We start from the raw sequence: 24240 nt of genomic DNA, 5'->3' as shown, positions 1-24240 counted from the left end.
AAAATATATATATACACGATATTCTAACCCTATACAGATACAATTTATATATAATTTATATTATAGATCCCAAATGCCCAGCAGCAGTTGGCAACTTCCAGCTTGCGTAGGAAGACGCCAAATTCCATTACCTTGCGAATATTGACTCTGGTATCTAACGTGTATCAAAGTATTTACAAGTGTTCGTTTGTAGAGAACACCAATTATTTTATCAGATTTGATATAAAATCTCAAGTAGAGCAACCAGATGGTGGCATTGTATTGAACTGAAAAAGGCACACTGCCTTAATTAGCAAGATTCCATTTAATCCCAATAGGTTGTTTTTAAGTAGGTTTTGTACAATTGTGATTCAATAAGCGGACGGTCCAAAATAAAAGCTCTTCCCAGCCATCTCCATAATCACAGAAGATGGCATTGATTCAGTTAATTAGACTTGATACACATCAACCAGCATAATTTATGACCTATGCCATCAGTATTCCAGATATTTTTCAGCGCACCATGAACCGAGACCGACAGCTTTGAGGGCCTTGTGTAAATGTACATGCATGGATAATCTAAAAATAAATATAAGTCGAAGAGCATAGTCAACGTTTTCCATTTTATTAGCACAGTTCTTTACATTTAGAAAAAGAATCCAAGGATTTTTCCTCCTGTGTGTTTCCGTCTGGCCTCTTCGTGGTCCATGATGCCAGCTGAGGTGGTCAGCACGATGTATCTACAGAAACACAACGTAAAGGGTGGTCAGCACGATGCATCTACAGAACACAACGTAAAGGGTGGTCAGCACGATGCATCTACAGAAACACAACGTAAAGGGTGGTCAGCACGATGTATCTACAGAAACACAACGTAAAGGGTGGTCAGCACGATGTATCTACAGAAACACAACGTAAAGGGTGGTCAGCACGATGCATCTACAGAAACACAACGTAAAGGGTGGTCAGCACGATGTATCTACAGACAAAACCATTACAACGGTTAATCAGCACGATTTTTTTCTACAGACAAACGCATTCAAAGGCTGAAAAGGTTTAGCAACAACGCCAAATCCTCCAATAAACCCAGACTTGATCAACTAGGCAACAAATATCTTTAACCGCCATCTTAACTGCAGACAAGATAATTAAGAGCAATAATAACAGAAACTGTCCAACATGGCTTTGAGTCCTACATCCAGACATGGCAGTTCAGCCCATCAGCGGCTGATCCGTGTTCCACATTTTGCCCGGTGCCTGTGGGCTCTGTAGGCAGTAGGCCTGCTGAAAGGCCCATGCCATCTCTCCACTACAGTATTTGGACACGAGCTGGTGCAAATACATCAGATACCCCACTGGATAGAGCCAGGTCTAGGACCGATCTAGACTAGGACTAGACAAGGATCAGTACCAGGTCTAGGGGCGTTCCAGACCCAAGACTAAGACCGGGTGATGAAGCGGCAGCCTGTTATACAACACTAGATCACTGGTTCAGCGACTCATTTGTCACGCCCACAGAAGCCTTAGCAAAGCGATTAGTCTACCGGAAGAGTAGCTGACTATAAAGCCCCTCATCCTGTTCATAGAATCCATTAGGGCTAGGAAAAATATCCATTCATCAATGCACTGCAATTTATTTGTTCTCGATTCAATTTCAATTCAGAACATTTTTGAAATAGATTATTTCCATTCAAAAAAATAAAACATAAAAAAAGAAGCATACTTGTAAACTAGAAGTGAGTCTGCCTAAATGTACATGCCCTTTTACAATTATCCATGTTATGATTATTACTTATATGATCAGGAACAATACTATACAATGTGTATTCCCTTTTTGCTAGTTAAGACAATTAAATGGTCAATTCATTTTGAAATGGTTAATTCTAAATAATATTCAGGTATTTTTGTCAGTATTATTGAATTGATATCGAAGCAATTGGATCAATATCAAATCTAAATCGAATGAAGACCTAAAGAATTTGATTTAATTGTGAGGTACCTGGCAATACCCAGCCCTAGAATCCATACAGAAACACTAAATGGTAAGATGGAAACTTTAGCTTACAGCTTTGAGTGAAGTTTAAACGATTTCCATGGCAAAGTGCACAGAGGTTTTTAGCTTTACATTCACGTCGCTTAACTGCACAGAATGTTCTGATGAACCGGTCGTTCATCATACCTCGAAAACTACTTGAATCATAACCCCAAGGGCTTCACCTCAAACCCGCTCAAGGTGAAGGAAGAACCACAAAACTCAGGGGAAACGTAGAGCAGTGCAATAAGCAGACATAATAAAAATATTACGCCATGAGCCATTATTTTATGAGGGTTAATCCTTAACTTGGTCCCCCTCACATCGCTGAGGTAATGGAACCGAAATGCCCCACTGCCACAACAGAATGATGGCTGTGGTGAACTTGTGGGTGAATGAGCCTATAGGGAGAGCTAACAATCCCCAGATGCTGGCACTGTAAAAATACTATGGAAAATTTGCCAGCAACTGATTATTCTTTTAAATGACGGGCATTTCTGGTCAAGCCCAGAACAAGGCTGTTTTAACATCCTGCCATAACACCAATCATTCTGGAGTAATAAATTAAATACCCTGATTATGTGTACAGTGCCTGCTTTAACTACGGATTAGATGAACCGGAAACAAGACTATTACACCAGGGAAAAACATCTACCAAACTATTTACATACAGTAAACTAACGTATTAACCATAATTAAAACATAACATTTTATCTCTTTAACCGGTTCATTACTAGGAATGAGTTACAAACCGAACACTCAATGCACTGATTAGATCCCTTTATACAATTAACACTAAACAGAATAGTCTTTATTCTGTACACCCAGAGCAGTTCATCCTGCCCTCAGTAACCGTTTATCCCCACAGCCCCCCCATTTCCCCTGCTCTAACCCAGCCTACGTTGTGTCTGCTCTGTGATTGGTCATTTTACTGAACAGAGCCGTCATTCAGTTCCCCTGCATGGTGACGTTTGGCCCAGTGGTCAATCATTTAAAGTATACTAAGAAATATTATCAACCGTTTATTTAGAGAAAATTGACAAATTTCTCCAAAATAAAATGATGAAGTACAGGAAAGCATTGTTGGTTTTAGGGTGTCACAGCTAAAACATCGCCCTGTCAATTTAATTGTTGGCTTCGGCCCAGAATGTGCTGAAAGTAGGCGTGAATGGGACGCCAAACTCTCAGGTAGAAATCAGTAAGCATATAGCTGTGTGAAACCAGGCGTATACAGGATAACCCTTGAGGCCACATGCATCAAGGTGATGTGTAGGCCAACCAAATGACAAATGACCAGAAACACCTGAAACCAGTCGGTGTAATTAACGAGATCAGAATAAGCCATGGGCAGTAGCAATATTGTTGACTAATCCAAGAAAACATTCTGGATGTTAGTCCTGATCATGAGAAGGCTTTGTTTCAGAGATGTGTGCTATAGTGATGATGAAGACCCTGGCTTTGTTTCAGAGATGTGTGCTATAGTGATGATGAAGACCCTGGCTTTGTTTCAGAGATGTGTGCTATAGTGATGATGAAGACCCTGGCTTTGTTTCAGAGATGTGTGCTATAGCGATGATGAAGACCCTGCCTTTGTTTCAGAGATGTATGCTATAGCGATGATGAAGACCCTGGCTTTGTTTCAGAGATGTATGCTATAGTGATGATGAAGACCCTGGCATTGCTTCAGAGCTGTACGTTAGTGATTGACGGAGATCATGACATCCTTACCCAAACTGCCTGGAGGGGAGAAGGTTGTTCTGCCACTTCTCCAAGTCCTTCAGCTGGAGGTCGAATCTGGGGCTGATCACACCACACTGAGACAAACAAACAAAGGATTTGATGAAACAGTGAACACATTCAGGAGCCTTTACACAAGCGCATCAATCCACTCAATAGAGGCGGCAATCAACGTCCATCTCAACCCAGCGCTCAGCTTATGAAAACAAAACACAGCTTTACAGTCCTGAGTCCAGGCTTACAGCTCATATAGCATGGAGTGCAGGGGGGGCATTTGAACACTCAACCAATGTCTGGCTGGTTATTCAGGGAGGCAAACTGGTGTCCACCCAAAAAGATGACTTTTATTTACCCCAAAAGTAAGAAAACATGCCCGTCACCGACCCCTTCCTCGGATTCATGCTACATTTTTCTAAACAAACTGTTCAAGTGACTACTAAAAGCATGCCGGTGATGTTCAGACCTAGTATATAAAGTAGTGCCAACAATAAGAAACTACACCGTATCCGTTATAATATCTGCACCCCCAAAAAACAGTCTTCCACATCCTGTCAGCTCACCTTATTCAGACGTCCAGTGAGATTGACGACGATTTTCCCGGCTCTGTGATCATCGATGATCTCAAACTCACCAATGTAACCTGCAGCAGGGAGGACAGTTGGTGTGAACGGCATGCATTCATGAAAGAGGGTGTACAATACATTCAGGCCATTTAGCAGACGCTTCTATCCAAAACGACTTACATTAAGTATATTTGTCAGAAGAAACAATATGGCGCTGTCTGTACAGTAAGGATGTTCATAGAATCAAGTCCCAAGCATTAACAATCACTAGGTTAACCCATACAACAAAGATAGCTAGGGTAAGACATGCATTGAATAAGACATAACGACATGCATACATGGACATGGATGTACAAGACGTTTGATACCAGGACTATGAGGTCTTATGGTGCATGTGTGGTGGATTCTTACCGTGCTTCATCATGACTGTCAAGAAACGCACAATGACCTTCGAGCACGGCCTGATGAGGACCTGGCGTTTCCCACGCTTCTCGGCATTGTTGATGCTTTTGAGCGCATCCGCGAGAACGTTCATGCGCACCATGATGCCTGTTGAAGGAGAGGGGAAGCTCGTTAGAGGGTCGGACAGTAGGTTCTGCTAAACCAGTGGGTTCTCCTGAACTAGTGTCATCTCCTAAAACAATGGGTTGTGCAACAGAGACCATCACTTGGATAGTCGCAGTGTGTTCCCCTCGAACCCAAGCGGGTTTTACAACGAAGATCGCTTAGATGGTCGCCCAGTGAGTTCTCCCACACCTGGACCTCCACTGGCTAGCCTACTGTCACCATCACAGGTTGGGGAGCTAACGAGATACGCACTGCCCAGCATGAAAAATGATATAAAACATGGAGGTCTTAGCCTAGAACAGAAGCACTAGGACGACAACCAGGAGGTGCTTGTTGAAGTCTGCCCTCAGCCTAGGAGCGATGCTCTGCTAGCCTGTTAGCTCCCTGGTTCCCTCACTAGCTACAATATACACTATAGACATGTCGCTCAACTTGAGGATTGAAGTGCAGACGAAAGCCAAAGCAACGGGGGAAATTTAAATTTTTATGCTGAATGCATCGTTGGTCCTGCCGCCTTTATTTTATGAACAGTTTCATGATTAAAAACGGACCACACTTTAGAAGATGGCAGGGGGAAGGGACTCGGGCGAGTGGACACCAAATACCGTCAACATGTATTTTTTCCCCCACGATAATCATCGAAATTCATCCCAAAACAGTTATACGACATGATGTGCGAAAAAAATACTTAGTTTGTGCTCCGATGCTTTAGATATTGGATAGATTGTAGAAGACAAACGTTACGGAGGACTTACCGGTTCTGCAATATGGCGGAAAGAGGAAGTAGAAAAAACTCCCGCAATGACTTATGGGTAAAATCCTGCGTCCATAATACAATACAATACAATACAAACCGTTTTATACGGTTTCGCAAGCATCGCAAGAATCATACGCTAGAATCATACGCTTTTAACTAAAATATATTTGATCGTTACAACAATTTTTTTTTTAATATATATACTTTTCTTTTTTTACGTACAAAAATGGTTTGCACGGAGCACAGCATCGGTTTTGTGATAGCGATACTTAAAATATATAACACCATTATTATTTATTATTTATTTACACTATAAGACAGTGGAGATCAATCATAAACATGTTTTTGATTGCAAATGTACGTTTGTTCTCCCATAGGCAAAAATGTAACGTCACACAGGGTCAGAAGGACACGTGACTTCACACATAGTGGGAAGGTCACGTGACTTCACATATAGTGGGAAGGTCACGTGACTTCTTGCATAATTGTTACAGCCTCCCAAACCAAAACAAGAAACTAAAAAGTTAAGGGAGGATAGAGAGGTCTGAGGAGTCACCAATGGATGGAGAAGGTCTCATCAGTCAGCCAGCTAAACATGATAGACAGTCACCCTTCTCAGAATGAGAAGATATATTTGTGTTAGGCTCAATTTAAAAAAAGGATTTAAAAAAAGAATTGCATTCGTGAATGATTACTTTATTACTAGGTTTACTGAATAGCTTACATTAATTAATTTAAATACACATTGTACATTAAAAAGATAAATGTTTTCCAACATTTTATAAAACAGGATTGTTTGGTGTAAATCGAGGTCCTGTAATAGATTATATCACAAAATTGTGAATCTTTGCTGTCTATACTCTGTGTGTCGGCCTATATGTGTTCTATGTTGATAGCCTTATGATTCTTATGAGCCTTATATGTGTGTACTTATGAAAAAAAAGAAACGTATGTTTGAGTGTTAATAAATATAATAAAGTACATTTTAGTTCAGCATGCATTTCTTAGTTTTTCTGTTTTCTTGAAAACATTTAAATGAAACAGGCTATGTTAAACTGTATCTTGGTTAAAGATAAGGCTAAGGCTGATGATCACAAAATCAACTTGGTCATCCACAAAGTATCTTTATAATTTTTTTATTAGACATCAGTTTGGCTTGCAATGCGCTTTTTGCAATATAAGTCAAATAAGACTATTTAAGCCAAGCCTATAGATTTCACAATGTGAGGATGATTGAAAAAATATACATTTCCCGTTTCAACTTTTTAAACTATTACAATTTGGTAGATGTTTGAATTGAAATCCTAACTTCAAAATCTAAATTCTACAAAAGAAACAAAGATGGCTGAACACTCTCAAAAACTTCACAGCATTAACTTGGTTAAAATAAAGAATTCACTATCATAGATGTTCAATGTCTACCTCATTAGGCTATAAATGATTGCTTATAGATCCATTACTTCAAAGCAAATATAAACACTGCTAAGCACGAATAACTAACTATTTAACCCCAGCCCAGTGGGCACACCGAAACCGAATACTGAGGTGCATAATGGTCAAATCTGACCATCTGCACAAACCTTTCTGTAGGCGATAGTAGCAATGGCAATTACAATTTCAGACATATTCATCCATGTGAAATGAAATTACATATTACTTTGAGACATGTCTAAGTGTGCATTCTTTTAAATCAGGGGATAGTTCGTTTTGTGTTTTAAGTTGATCAATTGATTCCACACTTATGTTCTTTGTCATGACAACAGTTTTTTTTCAGGACAACTAAGTCGTTTTCATGGTGTTTTACTAAACTAGCTACGGTCGAAAGACTCGATCAGGCTGCGGTCGTGCTTCAAAGCTAAACCTGCGTGAACTCTATTCCAGCGAGGAACAGGCGAGACTGCCCCTCTGCCTTTAGAACCAAAGCAATGTCCTGCCGAGCCAGTAGAGGTCATCGGTCACCAAATCGGTCAGACCTTTTACCAAACCCACCATCAGTCACGATGTCGGTAACACAGAGGGGAGAGCACAACAAATAGAACTGGGATCCCGTATTATCACTATGGTTACGATATAATTCCCACTAACGCCTCCGTCCAGCCGTATGTGCCTGGGATAATCTCTGCAGCTTTCGTTCCCCCTCCTGTAGCCCTAACTGTTAGCTTTAGCCACCGCTGGCGCTGGCGCTGGCGCTGGCGCCGGCCGGAGAGGCGGCCTGGTCCCGGCGCGGCTCGAAGCCCAGCCTCTGGATGTCCAGGCCCATGGCGACCAGCATCTGCACCAGAGTCATCTCCTGCTGGGTGGCCCGGTGCACCAGGGCGGGGCAGGTGGGGTTGCACTGCGGCCGCTGGCAGGTGTCCACCAGGTGGAAGGGGCAGCCCCTGGGGGGGGGGGTGCGGTTGCGGTTGGCGTCCTGGAAGCTCCGGTCCCAGCACTGCAGCGCGCGGGGAAGAGACGTGCCTTTCACCTGGAAGTTAATCCAGTTACTGGAACGGAGGTGTGACGGGAGAACACAACACCGGAACGTTAGGTGGAGTCTGCTCGGCGGTCGTTGAAAACATCCCCTGATTGCAAATCAACCTAACATTGAATACACTTATACTACTAATAGTAACGAGACTTACAAAAATAGCACTTATTGTAGGTCGCTTTGGATAAAAGCGTCTGCTAAATGTAAAATGTCAATGTGAATGAATTAACCCCCTCAATATCCTTACAAGGTCTGCAGTTTGCCCTGGTAGCTCATCACAAAACTGTATTTTTGTGAGCAACAACCAATTGCACACTTTGAGCACGATCGTTCAAAGGCCTCCACACCTCACGGCTGTTATGCATATCGTTATAATGTTGGTTTGATTTATTATTATTTATACATTTTAGATTTAGTGTATGTGGTCCCCTGACGTTGAGAGGGAGTAGTGAAAATAATTCTGGGTAATGTAGGAAAAAAAACACTGGAGCAGATCTTGAAGCCAGACACAACAGCCAGTGAACAATTACAATAATGGTAGCACAATATTACTGATATTGGAAAAACAAACCCTGGAACGAATAGTAAGTCGATGTCAAAGTGTCAACGAATTTGAGCCTTTGTTATTTTTTTAATTTCATATGTCAGTGTGTCAGCTGTTACTATCTAATTACGTCAGCAGTGCTGCACACAGGTTTCTTGAATTAGTGCTCCATTAACCCTGTTGTTCTCCCCTGGAATGGTACAACCACTTCAGAATGAAACGTTTTAGAATTTAAACAACGAAATGTTTAGGGGGCAGTTTGAACACCAACCGGGTCGTCTCCATCCCCTGCTCAGTGGGTCTCGATCCTCTGACATCCCCTGGAGCGGTGACCCGACTCAGCTCAGATTAGAAAACTGGGGACGGTCCAGGGAGGCCTTTCCCCCCAACATGAGGGGTGCATCATCTCCCATAAACGCAAAACTTAACCTTTCCATTTAATTATAAATGGACTCCACCCCTTGACCCATCATTGACCCATTAGGTTTGTGACCAGTGTGTGTGTGTGTGTGTGTGTGTGTGTGTGTGTGTGTGTAAGGGAGAGTAGGAGCAGAGAGAGCAATAGAGAGAGAGAAAGAGATAGAGGGAGAAAGGTGGGGGCGAGAGTTACTTAGGGAGATACCGAAAGTGTGAAGTGGCGTTGGGTTGCACGCATGGTGTGTCATGATGAATGATGGGAGTGAAGAACAGCATGAGCTCAGCCCACTGTGAGGTTGAGGGGGGGGGGGGGGGGACTGGGAGGGGGCGCTTTGGGGGTCAAATACCAACGTGTCTTACCTTTTGGTGATCAAAGTGTGGGAGAGGCAGGAGGGAGCGAACACAGCCCTGGAGAGAGAGAGAGTGGAGAAGAACACTCATCATCTATGGAGAAGGATGGACTTATTTGATGACATGTGGTTCAGGAGGTAGACCGGGTCTGCTGGTAAACGGAAGGGTTGCTAGTTCGATCCCTTTGTCGAGGCTTCCCTGAGCAAGGCGCCTCACCCTGACTGCTCCTGACCAGCTGGCTGTCGCTTTGCATTGTTGACTCCTCTGTCGGTGTGTGAATGTGTGCGTGAATGGGTGAATGTGAGGCAGTATTGTAAAGCGCTTTGCGTGGCTACTTGTTAGAAAAGTGCTGCATAAATGCAGTGCATTCACCATGGAGGGACTAGTCTCCTCGCTTGTTATCACTGAACCACAACATGTCACTTTACATCACTGCGGATCAAAGGACTGTTCCGAGCAGGGTCGCCAGGAGAACGTACGTGACGTCCCTCAGGGAGTTCTTCAGCTCTCGCCCGAGGTTCTGCAGGTAGGTCCACTGGACCTCTGAGAGGCTGCCCCCCAGGACGATGTTCTCCACCCTGAGCTGCTCCTCGTCAAACAGCCACTGCACCACGAACAGGGGGGCTGCAGGGGAGCACAGGGGGTCAGGGGCCTCAGGGGGTCTCCAACACATGAATACCACCGTGTGTTTGTGTGTCGCCCCGTGACGACTTTCCACAAAAGGCGGACATGGTTGTTGTTCTCTGAGGTCAGAGGTGTTGGTATGGTTCGACCAGAGAGGATCGGGCCCAGTGAGAGACCCTCATTTATATTTAGGGCATTAAGCAGATGGTTTTGTCCCAAGCGACTTACAATAAGTCCATTTGTCAGAAGAAAGAGAAACAACAATATATCTCTGTCGGTACAGTAAGGATATGCCAAGCACTAACTATCACTAGGTTAACCCATTCACTGTGTACAACAATGTACTATTTTTAAGTGCAAGGAGGTACAACATACAATAAGTGTGTAAGAGGGGTGGGAGGGGGTACGGGGGGGGGGGGGGTTAGCTATGCAGAGTGTAGGTGAACTCTGAACTCACAGGTCAAGGTGGCGTACAGCTTGTGGCCGAAGAAGCACTGCCACTCCTCCCCTCTCTTGTAGGACTGCCGGCAGCGATCAGGCACCACTCCGTTCCACATCCTGGGAAAACGGCCAAACAGATTATCTAAGAGCTCACCGAACACGCATCAGAGGGGGGGGAGTAAGGAGCCGGTTGTAGAAACGCTGATTCTTTCATGGAACAATGTCAACACGTCACATTTAAAACTTTGTGGAAGGAGGACCTCACCTGAGCCCCTTCTTGATGGCGTCTTCAGGCGAGCAGGAGATAGTCTCGGGGCAGGGCTGGGCCAGCTGCTGTTGGCTCTCCAGGAACCAGCCGGAGTCGACCAGGCCCCTCACGTGGGCCTCGGCCCCCATCGCCTCCAGCTGACCGGCCACCCGGTCGATGTTCAGCAGGACGCCGGTCCCTCCAGCGCTGTGGAGGAGCAGAGGAACTCACTGAGCGGTTGATGCCACCACGGCGTCACACCCGACTGATCAGCAAACGGCTAGGCTAGTCTATGGAGTAGCGGCAGTAGATCTTTTTAGGGCAACCTGAGGCCGTCCCATTTCTTTATGCGCATCTCGTCAGACACGTCGTTTATGAAACACAAGTGGCTGACCTGGTGCCGGCCAGCATGATGACCTTGCCCTGTTTGATGCCCTTGGGGATCAGGTCTTTGATGACCTCACGGATGATCAGGGAGCCCATGAAGGTGTATTCAGCTGTCGAGACAACACAAAAAGACGAGGACTTAAACAACAGGAGTCGACGTTCTATACTTCTATTATGATTGTGTCCTAACTATCGGAATACAACTAAAGGTGTTTCAGACTTGTGTTCCTCTCCTTCTCCCGCTCTCGTCCGTGGCGCGCCCGGGGTGTGGTCGGGATGGGTCCGATACCGCTCCACACATCGCTGGAGCAGTAAGGGATGAACCTGCACAGAGCCAGGCATCGACATGGACAAAGAACGGTTCAATGAGATCAATCGAGTCAATCTTAACCTCATGCTTTGGACGCCACAATGACAGCGAATGACATTACTCACACAATATTGGCGTTGTACCAGTGGGGGTTTTCCTCAGCTCTGGTGGACAAGATACCGCTTCCTGTAAACAAAGACAGAGTCCACACGACGTAAACCCTTTTGGGAGAATGACGCCATGATATGACCGGAACGTGAACGAGGAGATGCATTCTGAAACGTGACCGAGTGACCTACCTCTCCTGCTCTGGGGCCAGGCCGATGAGCTCATGAGACGCGGGATATTCTGGTAGCGGGAATCACAGGTCTCTTTGTTATAGCAGCACCAACCGCCTAAAAATAAGACCCTAAGATTAGCCATCGCTTCCCACACAGAGAGAGGGGATGGATTCACCCCTGGTGGGCTTATTGTTAAGGCCAGTGAAGAACGCGTGTGCGTGTGCGTGTGTGTGTGTGTGTGTGTGTGTGTGTGTGTGTGTGTGTGTGTGTGTGTGTGTGTGTGTGTGTGTGTGTATCTCTTCATACACACCTTCCAGAAATAGCAGCCATTTACGGCTCCCTCGGAATTCCTTCAAGTAAAAGCTGAAGGGAATCAAGAACAATAAAGTGCAGTTAATAAGTCGAGCGATGGAGAAGTACACTGTGCTTATCGATCTAGAATGTATTCCATTCTGAAAAACAATTGCCAACACAAATAACTTGTTTTCACAAGCTGTTGTCTTTATATTAAATACAAAAGTGTGTTTGTGCCCAACACTGTTGTGGAGCACAGAAGTCCCCCGGATGTGACATGGATGTGATATGGATGTGATATGGATGTGCGGTCCAGAGCAGCGTACCCGGCGGCGCTGCCGTCGTTGCACGTGACCTGGGGGTTCCTGAGGTACTGCAGCCTCATAGCCTCAGCCTGCTGCCCCACCACAGGACCTCCCGGCTGGGCCTCGGTGGCTGCCTCCACTGGCCCCTCGGCCCCTCCTCCTCCAGGCGCTGCGGGGGAGTCCTCCTCAGCCGGGGGGGCCCGGGGGACGCTGGCTCCCTGGGCCCCGGTCTTCTTGGCCGGCTTGCCCCCGGGTCTGGTCGGCCGGTTGCTCTGACAGCAGGAGACCTCCAGCAGGAGGACCACAGCCAGCAGTCCCAGAAGCCTCATGTCCAGACCTGTCAGGGTGGGCAGAAGTCTGTGACGCTGGAGAATAACCTCAAGCATCACAGTCCCCCCCCCCCCAGAAGAACCAGCCTCTGATGGTACAACACGGCCTGAGACCTCTATGAATGCTCAAATCCCATACCAAGCGTAGATCGTACCTCTTTGAGATGCGTGGAGCTCTTTGCTGGTGAACCTCTGGTGAAGCGGAGACCGGAGACCACTGAGGAGAAGACGAGATGATGACGATGATGAGGATCAGAGCACAATGACCGGGCAGGGGGAGGAAGAAGAAGATGTTGGTGCTGATGAAAGGTCGAGGCGGCTTTTGATGCATCCTGCGAATCCCCAGTGAGCTTTATAGTGTCCCCACATGGAGCCCATCCCGCTGGTATCTCTCTGAGCTGCTGCCAGCGCTCTCTCCCCGCACCGTGGTCCATGACGCCCCCAGGTGGGGGGGGGGGGGGGGGGGCTGGGTGGGGGGGCGGTGCCCTCCGGCCCGCAGCGAGGAGAAAGGGAAACACACGCTTCACCTCGACATATTTCAAGTCCTCACAAAGAAAACAAACACCCTGTGCCAGGCTATCATCATCATCATCATCATCATCATCATCATCATCATCCCTCGTCTGACCATGACCTCACCCCCCCCCCCCCCACCCTCTCTGTTATGCTCGCTCCAAACCCCCCCCCCCCCTCCCCACCCCGGCTCTCCTCCACCGTGATGGCCGGCGCTCTGATTTAAACACCTGCACGGTCGGACTCAGCGCATGTGACCCTGAAGGTCTTAAGATCACCCCGTCCCCCCGTCACGCTCCGACATGGGAATGAAACGCGCCTGGAAGGGGGGGGGGGACCCTCGGTCAACAACATACCCCCCCCCTCTGACGGTGAGGTCGGGACAGACGAGCTGATTGATTGACCCCAACGAGGGGTTTGAGTTCCAGTCTCAAACCGCTCTCCTGTCCATGGGTGATAAGGGGCAAAGATCCAAGATGATTACACTTTTACCACCGCAAACTGGAAACATTTAGCCCAATACCAACCCCAAAGATAAATAGTATAGCCATTATAGGTAACACTGACAATAATGGTACATTAATGAACTATTAATTAGCAATTTCTAATGCAGTAATAAGCATAAACTAACAGTGAAAAGCAGTTAACTAAAGGTTTCGTAATCTTTTACTAATGGTGTTAATTTTTGCTAATGATGTTAATGTTTACATTATTTTATGTTTATGATTTACCATAATCCTAGCCCCCTCTAACCCCCATGCTAATGCTATATAATAATGTATGCATTATTAATTATTATTAATTACATCCTGATGATAGATAAGTTCATTAATGTATCCTTATTGTATAGTTTGACGTAATAATATTGTAAATATATAAAAATAATAACCAATAATAAGTGCTGAAATGCCGGCATGTTACCATTTGTAATTAATTATTCGCTTTTAACAGATTGCAAATAACATATGCTTAATATTCTTTCATCTAATGATATTATATAACATCTTAAGAGTAATACTCTTTTCACAAGATTAGTTAAACGACAGTAATTTAATGATATTTGATGATATTAATAATTAAACCATTATGATTCTAGGTTGATGGCAGATTGTGCTCAGAGATGTATTTACCTTTGGGTTGAGCTCGAGTCCAGTGCAGACCTATGGCTCCTGGGGGCAGTTTGGACGAGTGTGGCCCAAGCTGGAGACACAGGCTGGGGTATTTGGGGCCGGTCCCCCTGGGATAGCTCTGAGGTGACGTGTACCCTACTCAGTGGGAGGTCACGATCACCAGGGCCGTAAAAGTCTCATCAACGAAATGCACACTCCTGACATGTCAATCACAGTCAATAATGATCTTGGGGCTGTGTCAGTGTAGGGTTAGTGTTGGCGAACAAGTACAGTTGCCAGAAGAATAGAAACAACCATGTATCGCTGTCGGTTCATAGAACAAGCACCAACAATCGCTAGATTAACCCATTCCCTGTTGGCAGCTTTTCTATGTTATAGTAAACATTTAACACCCATTTCGATTTTTATGTCCACTACAGATACGATATAAAAGTTTTAACGCTGTTGCATAAAAACAGATTATAAATCTCTTCCCCTCGAATCACCTCTTTGATGGTGACAACTAGAGGCTAAACGAGATCCATCGGGGCCGGCCTCATCACGTTGGCAGACAGAATTAAACGGTACTAAGCTCAAACATTTCAAGTTCTTTTTCGGTTACTTTCAACTTCATCCAAAAGAGAAAAGGTAGCTATTTGAAAATATGTGTTTGAGAATGTATGTGCCCACGCACATTACAAATGAAACCGAATGACACCGGCGCGCTGGATTTGATCTACCGAGCTGAACGATCGCTCATTCCTCCGGTCGTCTCGGAGCACACACACGTAACCATCTGTCTTCCCAGAAATCAATGCAACAATCTGCTAAACAGATACTTCAAAAAGGTGGAGGAGCTGCAGTAAATCTATCTCCGTTTTGCCAGAACGTCCAGAACGGAACGATGGCATTTTATTGTTCTTCACATTGGATTGAACGCACTGATATGTGTTTCGGTCTCCTTTCCCCGCTTTCTCTCCTCTTCAAGAGGAGCCGTGCGGGGGAACTTAACATATCGACACATTCAGGCGCACTTGTCTGTTTGACTGAAGTGCTCGTGTTCCAACCCCTCCCCCCCCCCCCTCCCCCTGGGGTTCAGCACTGGCTGTCAAGGGTGTCAAGCACTGTGCTTTCATACATCTACACATACAGACCTGCACCAACTCACATACATAAGCATACACAGACGCACACACACAGACCTGCACAAACTCACACACACTCTCACACACACACACACACACACATACACACACACACACACACACACACACACACACACACACACACACACACACACACTCACACACACACACACACACACACACACACACACACACACACATACACATACACACATGCACGCTGCACCTATGCATGCACATAATAGGTCTGCATCTACACATAAACTGACATTCCCAGAGATATACATGCACACAAACACACACAGATACACAAACACACACACACACACACATACACAAACATGCACAAAAGAGTTCTGCATCCACACACACAGAAACTTGCATTCATGGCGATATAGACGCACACGCACAAACACACACACACACACACACACACACACACACACACACACACACACACACACACACAGGCCCTCATTTAGAAATCCGCATACACACACACAGACACAAAATGTGACAACATTCTTCCCGCCATCTTAACACACCAAAAGAACACTTGTTCCGTAGAGCAGAACATCACCCGGGATGATGAGGCTCGTTAAACTTTACTCTGATACCCGCTCGTGTTGCTGTTCTCAACAAGGTCAGGACGCGGCCCCCCCCCAAGCCCAGGTGGTCCGGCACTCCGTCTGCGGAGCATGTGTGTGTCATCGCCCAGGCGTGCCGGGACTACTAGTGGGAATATTTCCCGCTCTGGCTTCAAAGAACAACGCGCCGGAGAGAGCAGTCATAGGCTGGATTCTTCCCAACGCCCCGCCACATCGTGGATGGGGGGGGGGGGGGGGGAGAGTGTCATTTGATTTAATAGTAGCCTATACCCATCGATGTTGGGGGTCACCACTGATGGAGGTTCTACAGGCTCTGGAAGATGGGCCAAAAATAACATTATGTAACAAGGCTTCAGAAATAGAGTTGACGTGATTGGAATGAGGATTGTGACTACTCAGCCTCATGATGTTCACAGCAATAACCACCTTCAGAGGACAGACATGAGTCCTGGAGGGAGAGAATGTAAGGGTTATACAATTCCTCTGATAGAACGGAGGATCGTAGGATTTGGTGAGAAAAGAGCAAAAGATTCCAGGGGTAGAATGGAACTTACCTAATTTACCTGATTAATTATCTGATTACCCATTTGGGAATAATAAAGTAGGCCTACATCAAATAGTATTTGAAGCACTCTGCATTCTGCACGATCAGACGGTAGATAAGGAGGAGCCGGTCGCGGGCTTCAGGCGCTGGATCGGAGCAGGAGGTGATGTAATGGCTAAGCGGGTAAATAAGTGTGAGCACACCGTGCCGCTGTCGATGAGCCAACTCTGCAGCGCTCCTAACCACCTAATGACATGCCAGGCGCGCTGTTATTCCTGTGGGGTATGTTCATAGTGTAAGCATGCAGACCGCCCCCATCACTGCCATGTTAAACATTACCCTGGACTGCATGGCACTTTGCTTTACAAGAACATGTGTTTGAAGCGTAAACACAACTAATCCCCGATAACGGCCATGATGAACCGATCTCCAAACCGTCGCAGATCGACCTCCAGCGTTTGCTTCTGCCACCATAGTCACAGAGCAGCAACAATAAAAGATAAAGTAGGCTAAATAAAATAGTAAAAATAAAATTATGTAAAAATAAGTAGCAGAATTGCAGTGGTAACGGCCACGGTTGATTCAAGTGCAAAAATGTTGTGCAAATTAACGAAATCTGTTTTTTGTTCCCGATCCTCTGACCTGACTTGGAGCAGGTGACAGAATGGACCATCACTCACGGAGGAGCATCAGGTGTTTTCTTCTGTGGCTTACGACACCAGTCAGGGCTGGCAGGACGGCCTTGAAGAGACATGGACGGAGCGGACAGTGCTTGTCACGGCGGTGATGTATAGGAGACGCAGGGTAATACTACGCTCGCAGGCTCCACAGGAGCCACGCGCCGCCCGATGCCAGCCCAGCTGCTCGGACCATGTGCAGCGCGGACACCGGCACGCTGCTGCCGGAGCATCACGGTATGTAATACACGCAGCCCGGGAACATGAGGAGAGCTTTAACAAATGACCAGACACTCCTGGTAAACGCACCTCAACAGGTCGCGTGAGGTTTTTTTCAGAATCAGAATTACTAACCCTTTTATTGTAACTTATTGCAGGGCTACAATTCTTAGACTTTGTTCCTCAACAGCCACATAGCAGCAACAATACAAGAAAAAGTAAATACGATAGTAAGAATAGCCTATAAATATGTAAAAAAAACCATAGAAAAAAATAATTTGCTACATAGATAACAATAATACATAATAATAATGATAAAATAAAAGAATGTAAGTAATAATAAGAGACACTTATTGGTAATAAGTAATGATAAGTAATGAGGTGCAGTAAATTGTAAGGTGTAAGCGTAAAGTATTCAAGTGGTAGGCCTAGTTGTACCAGCCACGTTTTTTGTAATTTATAACTCTGTGTTAAAATTCGTAGGCTATTTATTTTATTTATTTATAAAAGGTAATGCAAGTATTGCATGGAATGAGTGTCGTTTACCCAGAAAAAGCAAGGCTACCTCTACCATGTCCTTACATGACTTTTAGTAACATCGTAAACCCTCATCCGGCACTAGAAGAAGAACATTCATACGGTGCATCGCCTATAATTTTTTTTTTCAATTGTATTTATTCCTCTCCAAGAAGTTCAGATTGGCTCCGGACTGACCTTGGCGGAGTTTCTTTCAGCACAGTATCTCCAAAGCCCTGCCAGGCTTGACAGGCCGTACATCAGGCATTCCAGGTGAGGTGATGTCAGTGCATTGCATCATGCGTTGTCCCTTCAGAATGCGGAGATGCGTGTCACTCACATGGCCACGGTCCCGTTTGGTTTCTATCGCCCAATTGGCCCAATGGTACCACCGTTATGAAAGATGTTAAAATAGAAATATAATATGACAAAATACAGTAGCGTAGGCATGCGGCCCTATTCAGCTACGCACAGCTCACGCAGAAGGCACGTTTATTCCTTTAATTTATTTTAAACCCCATTTTTATTTTCTCATGGTGAATGTGTTTCCATTCGAAGGCCTACTACTGTTTTGATATTAGACCTATGTTTAAAATAAATTATATTAACTCACTAACCCTAACCATTTTTATGAAGATTCCTTGAATTGCGTACCACTAAATAGCGCATTGAGAACCAATGCTGTAGATAAGTCGCCAATCAAACAAATAGAGTCGATCTACCCGGCAGCGTACGTTTAAGCATGTACCTAAACAATGACATCCCACCACAGGTATTTACAGTTTACAGTCCAACCGTAAAAATGCTTTTTTACTATTAATAGGATTAGCCTTTAGGGGGTCGGCGTATTTGGGACCTGCTGGGCAGAGCTGGACGTTGACGTGGTTAACCAGTTGCACATCAGAAGCAGTGGAGTGAAACGTCGCACCGCGGCCTCTTACTTCTGGGAAGATCTAGTTTAATGTTCGAGGCCAGGGTTGCCAGATTTACTGCAGCCAGGGTTGCCAGATTGGGCGGGAAATCTGGCCCAATCGGGCACCATGTTAACCATGTTAACCATGTCAACAGTCATTGTTAAGCGTCACACAGCGTGTGAGAGTATAAGACTTATAATTGATATGCAAGGACCAACAGGCACGTGCGTTGAATCGAAGGAGGTGGTGGAGGAGGGGGGAGGGGGGGGGGAGCAGTAGATTAGGGTCCCCTTGACAGTCTGGGGTTGATCCTTCATTCTGAGCGACCTAATGTGCTGTAGGGGATGACAAGCCATTGTTCAACGGGATCCGTGATCTATGTGAAGGAGATGTAGTGTGTTGGGGTTATGGTGGTGGGTGATAGGCCTGCATACTTTGACCCAGATTTGTGTAAATATTAAAATGTTTGACTGGAAGTCTTGCAACTGACTTGACAGACTTTTGTAATAAGTATGACGCCTGCATTTTTCATGATAGCAGAATATACCCTTTTAAACTGACCTAGAAATGACTGAGCTCTCTTGGCATCTTATGTGCACATTTATTCTTAAGTAGCTTGAGATGTTTATAAAACCTTTATGCACTTTGAAGTTTTTTGTAGTGAGTTCAATATGGAAATACTTTGGTAGAGTGGAAACCAGCAGTTACCATCAGGAAGGTTAGCAAAACAAATAGCAAGAAAATACTCAAATTGTCATACAAAAACAAAGTACGATAGTTTTATTCATATCAGAATATCTTTACATATTTACACAAAATGTGATTAAACCCGTTCAGAAACACGTATCGCTGCCTTACAGCCCAGCTGTATGACAGCTTTCAACAGCCAGTATCCAGGGGCCTGGAAAACAGAAATATAAATACAATACAATGATGTAAACACAATCAAAAGTTTACACATATTGAAATAGAAAAAGTACAAACTTTAGCCCAAGGCATGACAACTTTATTTATATAGCACTTTCATACACGAGGCAGATGCTTACAGATTCAGCGTTTTGTTCCAATCCTGTGTCATGATGCTCCATCTCCTCGTCTCTGAACTCCTTTATCACCTATTAGTGTGATTATTGGAACAGAGAGAGGGGAAAGGTACAAAGAAGACAATATAAGAACCTTATAACACCAGGACAGAGGTAAAGTACTAGGGTTTAGCTGCCTGTACTGGGAAGGTAAGCACAATAATATCGTTCACATAATAGGGTTTCACTGACATGCATGTGTAACCAACACAATAGATTCCATTCACATTCACATTCAGGGCGTTTAGCAGACGCTTTTATCCAAAGCATCTTACAATAAGCCATCTGTCCGAAGAAAGAGAAACAACACTATATCTCTGTGGGTGCAGTCAGGATGTTCATAGAACCAAGTGCCAAGCACTAACCATCACTAGGTTAACCCATTCCCTGTATACAACAAAGACAGTTAGGATAAGACGCTACACAATGCCATGTACTATTTTAAGTGTCATAAAACATAAGTGACATAAAACCTACAATAAGTGTGTAAGAGGGGGGGGGGGGTTTACGATTGGCTTATGAGAATACAAGTTTGTGATCCCTATGCTGGAGGGATTTCACACACACACACACACACACACACACACACACACACACACACACACACACACACACACACACACACACACACACACACACACACACACACACACACACACACACACACACACAGGAAGTACAAACTGACAAAAAGATACAATAAGTGTGTACATTAAGTGCCAGGACGTACAACATACAATAAGTGCCTAAGAGGGGTGTGTGTGTGTGTGTGTGTGTGTGTGTGTGTGTGTGTGTGTGTGTGTGTGTGTGTGTGTGTGTGTGTGTGTGTGTGTGTGTGTGTGTGTGTGTGTGTGTGTGTGTGTGTGTGGGGGTTATGCAGAGCCCAGCTGTGTTCTGATGAGCCGGCGGGGCTGAGCCCACCTGCAGCAGCTCGGTGTATCTGTCGGGGTCCTGCTCCATCAGAGCTCTGATCTGGCTGTTGTAGTGCTCCGAGATGCTCTCCTCCACAGCCACCGTGCACGCCATCGCCCCCTCCTTCCCCAGCAGGGCCGACGACGCCCCTGGACACACACAACGCGTTTACACACACTTTAATGTACTGTGAAGGAAGGGTACTTCACAGTATATTTAAACTTTACACTTTATAGATTATCATTCATGATGTTGAGGCTGTCTTTCTTGTTCAATTCAATTCAATTCAATTCAAAGTGTTTCATTGTCATACACACAATAAGAAACTTGCTCTCATTCATACAATGAAATTCTTCCTTTGTTTCCCACAGACTGATGTTTGCCCTGTTTGTTCTGTTTGACTTTACTTTAGCCTCCATTTTTGTTTTTCATACTTTGTATTTCGACTGTGGTATATCTTCCCGTGGTTTCCACTGCTGCTGGGCTGTGGTAACAAAGGAACCCCTCTCCGGGTGATTAATAAAGTTATCCATCTATCTATCCACCAGCAGAGAGACTAGGCCCTGGATAAAGGCACCTGGTAAACACCTCCAGACTGAGAGGTCATGTGATGGGGTTAACATATTATATATATGAAACACATATAATATATATTATATATATATTAAACATATTATTTTACGTTAAAATTACATCCATTTTACAGTGTGCAACATGGATGACGTCAGGCCCAGCTGTCACTTCAACTTAATGTGTGCCATTGACTTATGACTTATTAAAGGGGTGATGACATGCCACCGGGTGTGAGAGTCATCAGCCGTTAAAAGACGTTTTAAAACCTGCCCTTCCCTGTGCCCCAGTGACATCACTAGTGGGCGTGTCCACCTCAATGTATGCTGGACAGATCAGTCCACCAGCCTACCTAGAGGACTGTAGCAAATGTTGCTTATCTCTCCAGCGTACATCTAGGACGCTGGACACGCTCACTTGTGATGTCACCAGGGCATCTGGTGACATCCGGGAAAGGCCGGTTTTCAAACGGCTCGTAACTGCTAATCACACATCACCCCTTTAACATGCGTCAGGGACTTATGACTAATGGATCCTAAAGGTTGTGCATGTACGGGAGGAGACTGCGTGGAGGAGGAGCCACGCCCACCTAGTAGGAACCCAGAGATGTTCCACAGCGGCAGCAGGAACGTGGGCCGCACTCGGTTCTCCGCCAGGATCTCGTTGAACTTGGCCAGGTGTCTCTTCTCCTGGTCCCACATGTGCTGCAGGTCAACAATAAGCAAGTACCCGTTTAGGGAATGTTGATGCAGTGGAACCACAAAGAAATGACAGTTGTTCCGATAACGATACCATGATCGGAAAGTCATCCGATACTTCAGAACAACATGGGTGCTCACGCTTGACTAGACGAATATACATTTATTAGTATAACTATAGATTTTAAATGTAAATTATCTAGTTCTGAAAAATGTAATGGTCGACAGTAAGGGAACAGACTGTACATTGTTCTCGTCGTAAGATAAGCCTTCAATAAGAACAAGTGCAGTAGTTACAATGCCAGACGCTGTAGCGGTATATACTCGCTATCGGTATCAATACTCAAGTTCAGAAATCCGAATCGGTAACGGGAAGGAAAAAATGATATCGGCAAATCTCTGAATGAAATAATTCCATTTCGTGCACGAAAAGTTGCTAAGAGTTGCTAACTCCCGGCGTTCCCACCTGGATGAGCGGGCCGGTCTGGGTCCGCCCGAGCACGGCCATCTGACCGGCGTAGATGCGGTTGGCGCCGTACTCTCCGGCGTGGTCCACGCGCATCATCCGGTGCAGCATGGCCTCCTCCTCCTCGTCTCGCGGCACCGGGAGGACGCTGTACGCGCGAGCGTCTAGACGGCAGGAGACATCGCTCTCGTTACATTTGAACACTTTTATCCAAAGAGGCTTCTTACACACTAAACACACAACGGCGGCAGTTTCAGCATTGCAACCCTAACGAGAGTAGACGGTAAATGGACTGCATTTCTACGGCACTATTCTAACCAGTGGCCACTCAAAGTGCTGTACAATACTGCCTCACATTCACCCATTCATGCACACATTCACACACCGACGGCGGAGTCAGCCCCGCAGGGCGACAGCCAGCTGGTCAGGAGCAGTCAGAGTGCAGTGCCTTGGACACCTCGACACCCCACGACAGGAGGACCAGGGATCGAACTAGCAACCTTCTGGTTAGAATTCAACCGCTGGCTGCTGGCAATCCGCCCATCTTGGCTCTGAAGAGCAGAATAAGAGGCTGAAACTTGAACAATGCATTATATATAGAAGGCTATGATGGGACACCCAGACAGACTTGAGATCTGACACACACACACACACACACACACACACACACACACACACACACACACACACACACACACACACACACACACACACACACACACACACACACACACACACACACACACACACACACACACACACACACACACACACACACACACACACGTTTATATGTCCCATACCGAAGAAGGTAACTCACCTTTACAGACACATTGTCTCATCAAAGATGTGCTGAAAACGCGGGAGCCCGTCTTCACTGTCCCCTTCAACATGATAAAATGCTTATTATTCGGAATTATATTTTCATAAACTGTACAAGATACAGATCAGACAACAACCCATGTCATTGAGGTGGGCTGTTATGGCTGTTATTGGATAACATGGCGCAGGCGTATGACGACATGAAGTCGCGTTACTTCCCGGCGATGACTGATGACGCACACACTCGCTCACACGCTCACACACGTGGTCACCACCCTTTGTATATAAGTTGTGTTTCAGAAATATATGGTAAAAAAATGCATCAAATGAATAACTACGTACACAACAAATTAATAAACATATTGTAAAAAAGCTAGAGCCTAAAAAATAGGGAAATTGGACTGAATCGTAGTGCTGAAATGTGTGTGTGTGTGTGTGTGTGTGTGTGTGTGTGTGTGTGTGTGTGTGTGTGTGTGTGTGTGTGTGTGTGTGTGTGTGTGTGTGCGTGTGTGTGTGTGTGTGTGCGTGTGTGCGTGTGCGTGTGCGTGTGTGCGTGCGTGTGTGTGTGTGTGTGTGTGCGTGCGTGTGTGTGCGTGTGTTATTTTACGTGGACAGTAGGGTTCAGTGTTGCACAGAGAAAGGAACTGATGGGAACTGCACTGGTTTCTCGACTTCTCACCAAATACCTCCACATACCTTTATTTAATCAAGTGATCTATAGTTGGGAATGAACCTTTAGCAATTGTATGCATATGTAGAGGTATTGGATGGTTATAGTTTTTTAGAATAACCACTAACCACATGCTCAATTAT

General features: G+C 45.3%; 3 protein-coding genes across 4 annotated transcripts; all 3 read right to left on the bottom strand.

Annotated features, from left to right (window-relative positions):
• Positions 1-583: 583 nt before the first annotated feature.
• rps15a (ribosomal protein S15a) lies at positions 584-5773 on the bottom strand. Of its 2 annotated transcripts, none has more exons than XM_030352021.1 (5): positions 5634-5773; positions 4723-4860; positions 4309-4388; positions 3740-3825; positions 584-719 (listed from the first exon to the last, which is right to left on the bottom strand). In XM_030352021.1, exons 2-5 carry the CDS (start codon positions 4853-4855, stop codon positions 626-628), a joined length of 393 nt encoding a protein of 130 aa, XP_030207881.1. In that variant the 5' UTR covers positions 4856-4860; positions 5634-5773; the 3' UTR covers positions 584-625. The 2 variants fall into 2 exon arrangements, with proteins under 2 accessions (XP_030207881.1, XP_030207882.1); XM_030352022.1 differs by lacking the exon at positions 584-719 and adding an exon at positions 904-958 and having other exon boundaries at positions 5634-5653.
• Positions 5774-6755: 982 nt separating this feature from the next.
• notum2 (notum pectinacetylesterase 2) lies at positions 6756-15300 on the bottom strand. The gene is made up of 13 exons (XM_030352919.1): positions 14276-15300; positions 12788-12849; positions 12325-12640; positions 12015-12067; positions 11723-11818; positions 11549-11609; positions 11334-11437; positions 11121-11223; positions 10745-10933; positions 10496-10596; positions 9894-10038; positions 9424-9471; positions 6756-8118 (listed from the first exon to the last, which is right to left on the bottom strand). The coding sequence occupies exons 3-13, from the start codon at positions 12630-12632 to the stop codon at positions 7797-7799; spliced, it is 1530 nt and encodes a 509-aa protein (XP_030208779.1). The 5' UTR covers positions 12633-12640; positions 12788-12849; positions 14276-15300; the 3' UTR covers positions 6756-7796.
• A 4323-nt stretch (positions 15301-19623) lies between these two features.
• coq7 (coenzyme Q7 homolog, ubiquinone (yeast)) lies at positions 19624-23655 on the bottom strand. Its single transcript, XM_030352516.1, has 6 exons — positions 23426-23655; positions 22606-22769; positions 22031-22145; positions 20881-21020; positions 19924-19992; positions 19624-19778 (listed from the first exon to the last, which is right to left on the bottom strand). The coding sequence occupies exons 1-6, from the start codon at positions 23496-23498 to the stop codon at positions 19701-19703; spliced, it is 639 nt and encodes a 212-aa protein (XP_030208376.1). The 5' UTR covers positions 23499-23655; the 3' UTR covers positions 19624-19700.
• Positions 23656-24240: the final 585 nt, after the last annotated feature.

This window comes from Gadus morhua, chromosome 3, assembly GCF_902167405.1.
Source record: "Gadus morhua chromosome 3, gadMor3.0, whole genome shotgun sequence".
Taxonomy (NCBI): Eukaryota; Metazoa; Chordata; class Actinopteri; order Gadiformes; family Gadidae; genus Gadus; species Gadus morhua.
The sequence above is the reverse complement of the archived record's forward strand: the minus strand, read 5'-3'. Positions and strand labels throughout refer to the sequence as shown.

What these genes read in the sequence shown, in the direction of transcription:
- coq7 (XM_030352516.1), bottom strand. Translation starts at nt 23,498, where the DNA reads ATGTTGAAGGGGACAGTGAAGACGGGCTCCCGCGTTTTCAGCACATCT. An exon ending in AGACCGGCCCGCTCATCCAG is followed by an intron (nt 22,146 to 22,605) that starts GTGGGAACGCCG and finishes GTTGACCTGCAG; the next exon opens with CACATGTGGGACCAGGAGAA. An exon ending in TGGAACAAAACGCTGAATCT is followed by an intron (nt 19,779 to 19,923) that starts GTAAGCATCTGC and finishes TCTGTTTTCCAG; the next exon opens with GCCCCTGGATACTGGCTGTT.
- rps15a (XM_030352021.1), bottom strand. Translation starts at nt 4,855, where the DNA reads ATGGTGCGCATGAACGTTCTCGCGGATGCGCTCAAAAGCATCAACAAT. An exon ending in TCACTGGACGTCTGAATAAG is followed by an intron (nt 3,826 to 4,308) that starts GTGAGCTGACAG and finishes TGTTTGTCTCAG; the next exon opens with TGTGGTGTGATCAGCCCCAG. An exon ending in CTCCCCTCCAGGCAGTTTGG is followed by an intron (nt 720 to 3,739) that starts GTAAGGATGTCA and finishes GTGTTTCTGTAG; the next exon opens with ATACATCGTGCTGACCACCT.
- notum2 (XM_030352919.1), bottom strand. Translation starts at nt 12,632, where the DNA reads ATGAGGCTTCTGGGACTGCTGGCTGTGGTCCTCCTGCTGGAGGTCTCC. An exon ending in ATGGCTGCTATTTCTGGAAG is followed by an intron (nt 11,819 to 12,014) that starts GTGTGTATGAAG and finishes TCTTATTTTTAG; the next exon opens with GCGGTTGGTGCTGCTATAAC. An exon ending in TGGTACAACGCCAATATTGT is followed by an intron (nt 11,438 to 11,548) that starts GTGAGTAATGTC and finishes GGCTCTGTGCAG; the next exon opens with GTTCATCCCTTACTGCTCCA.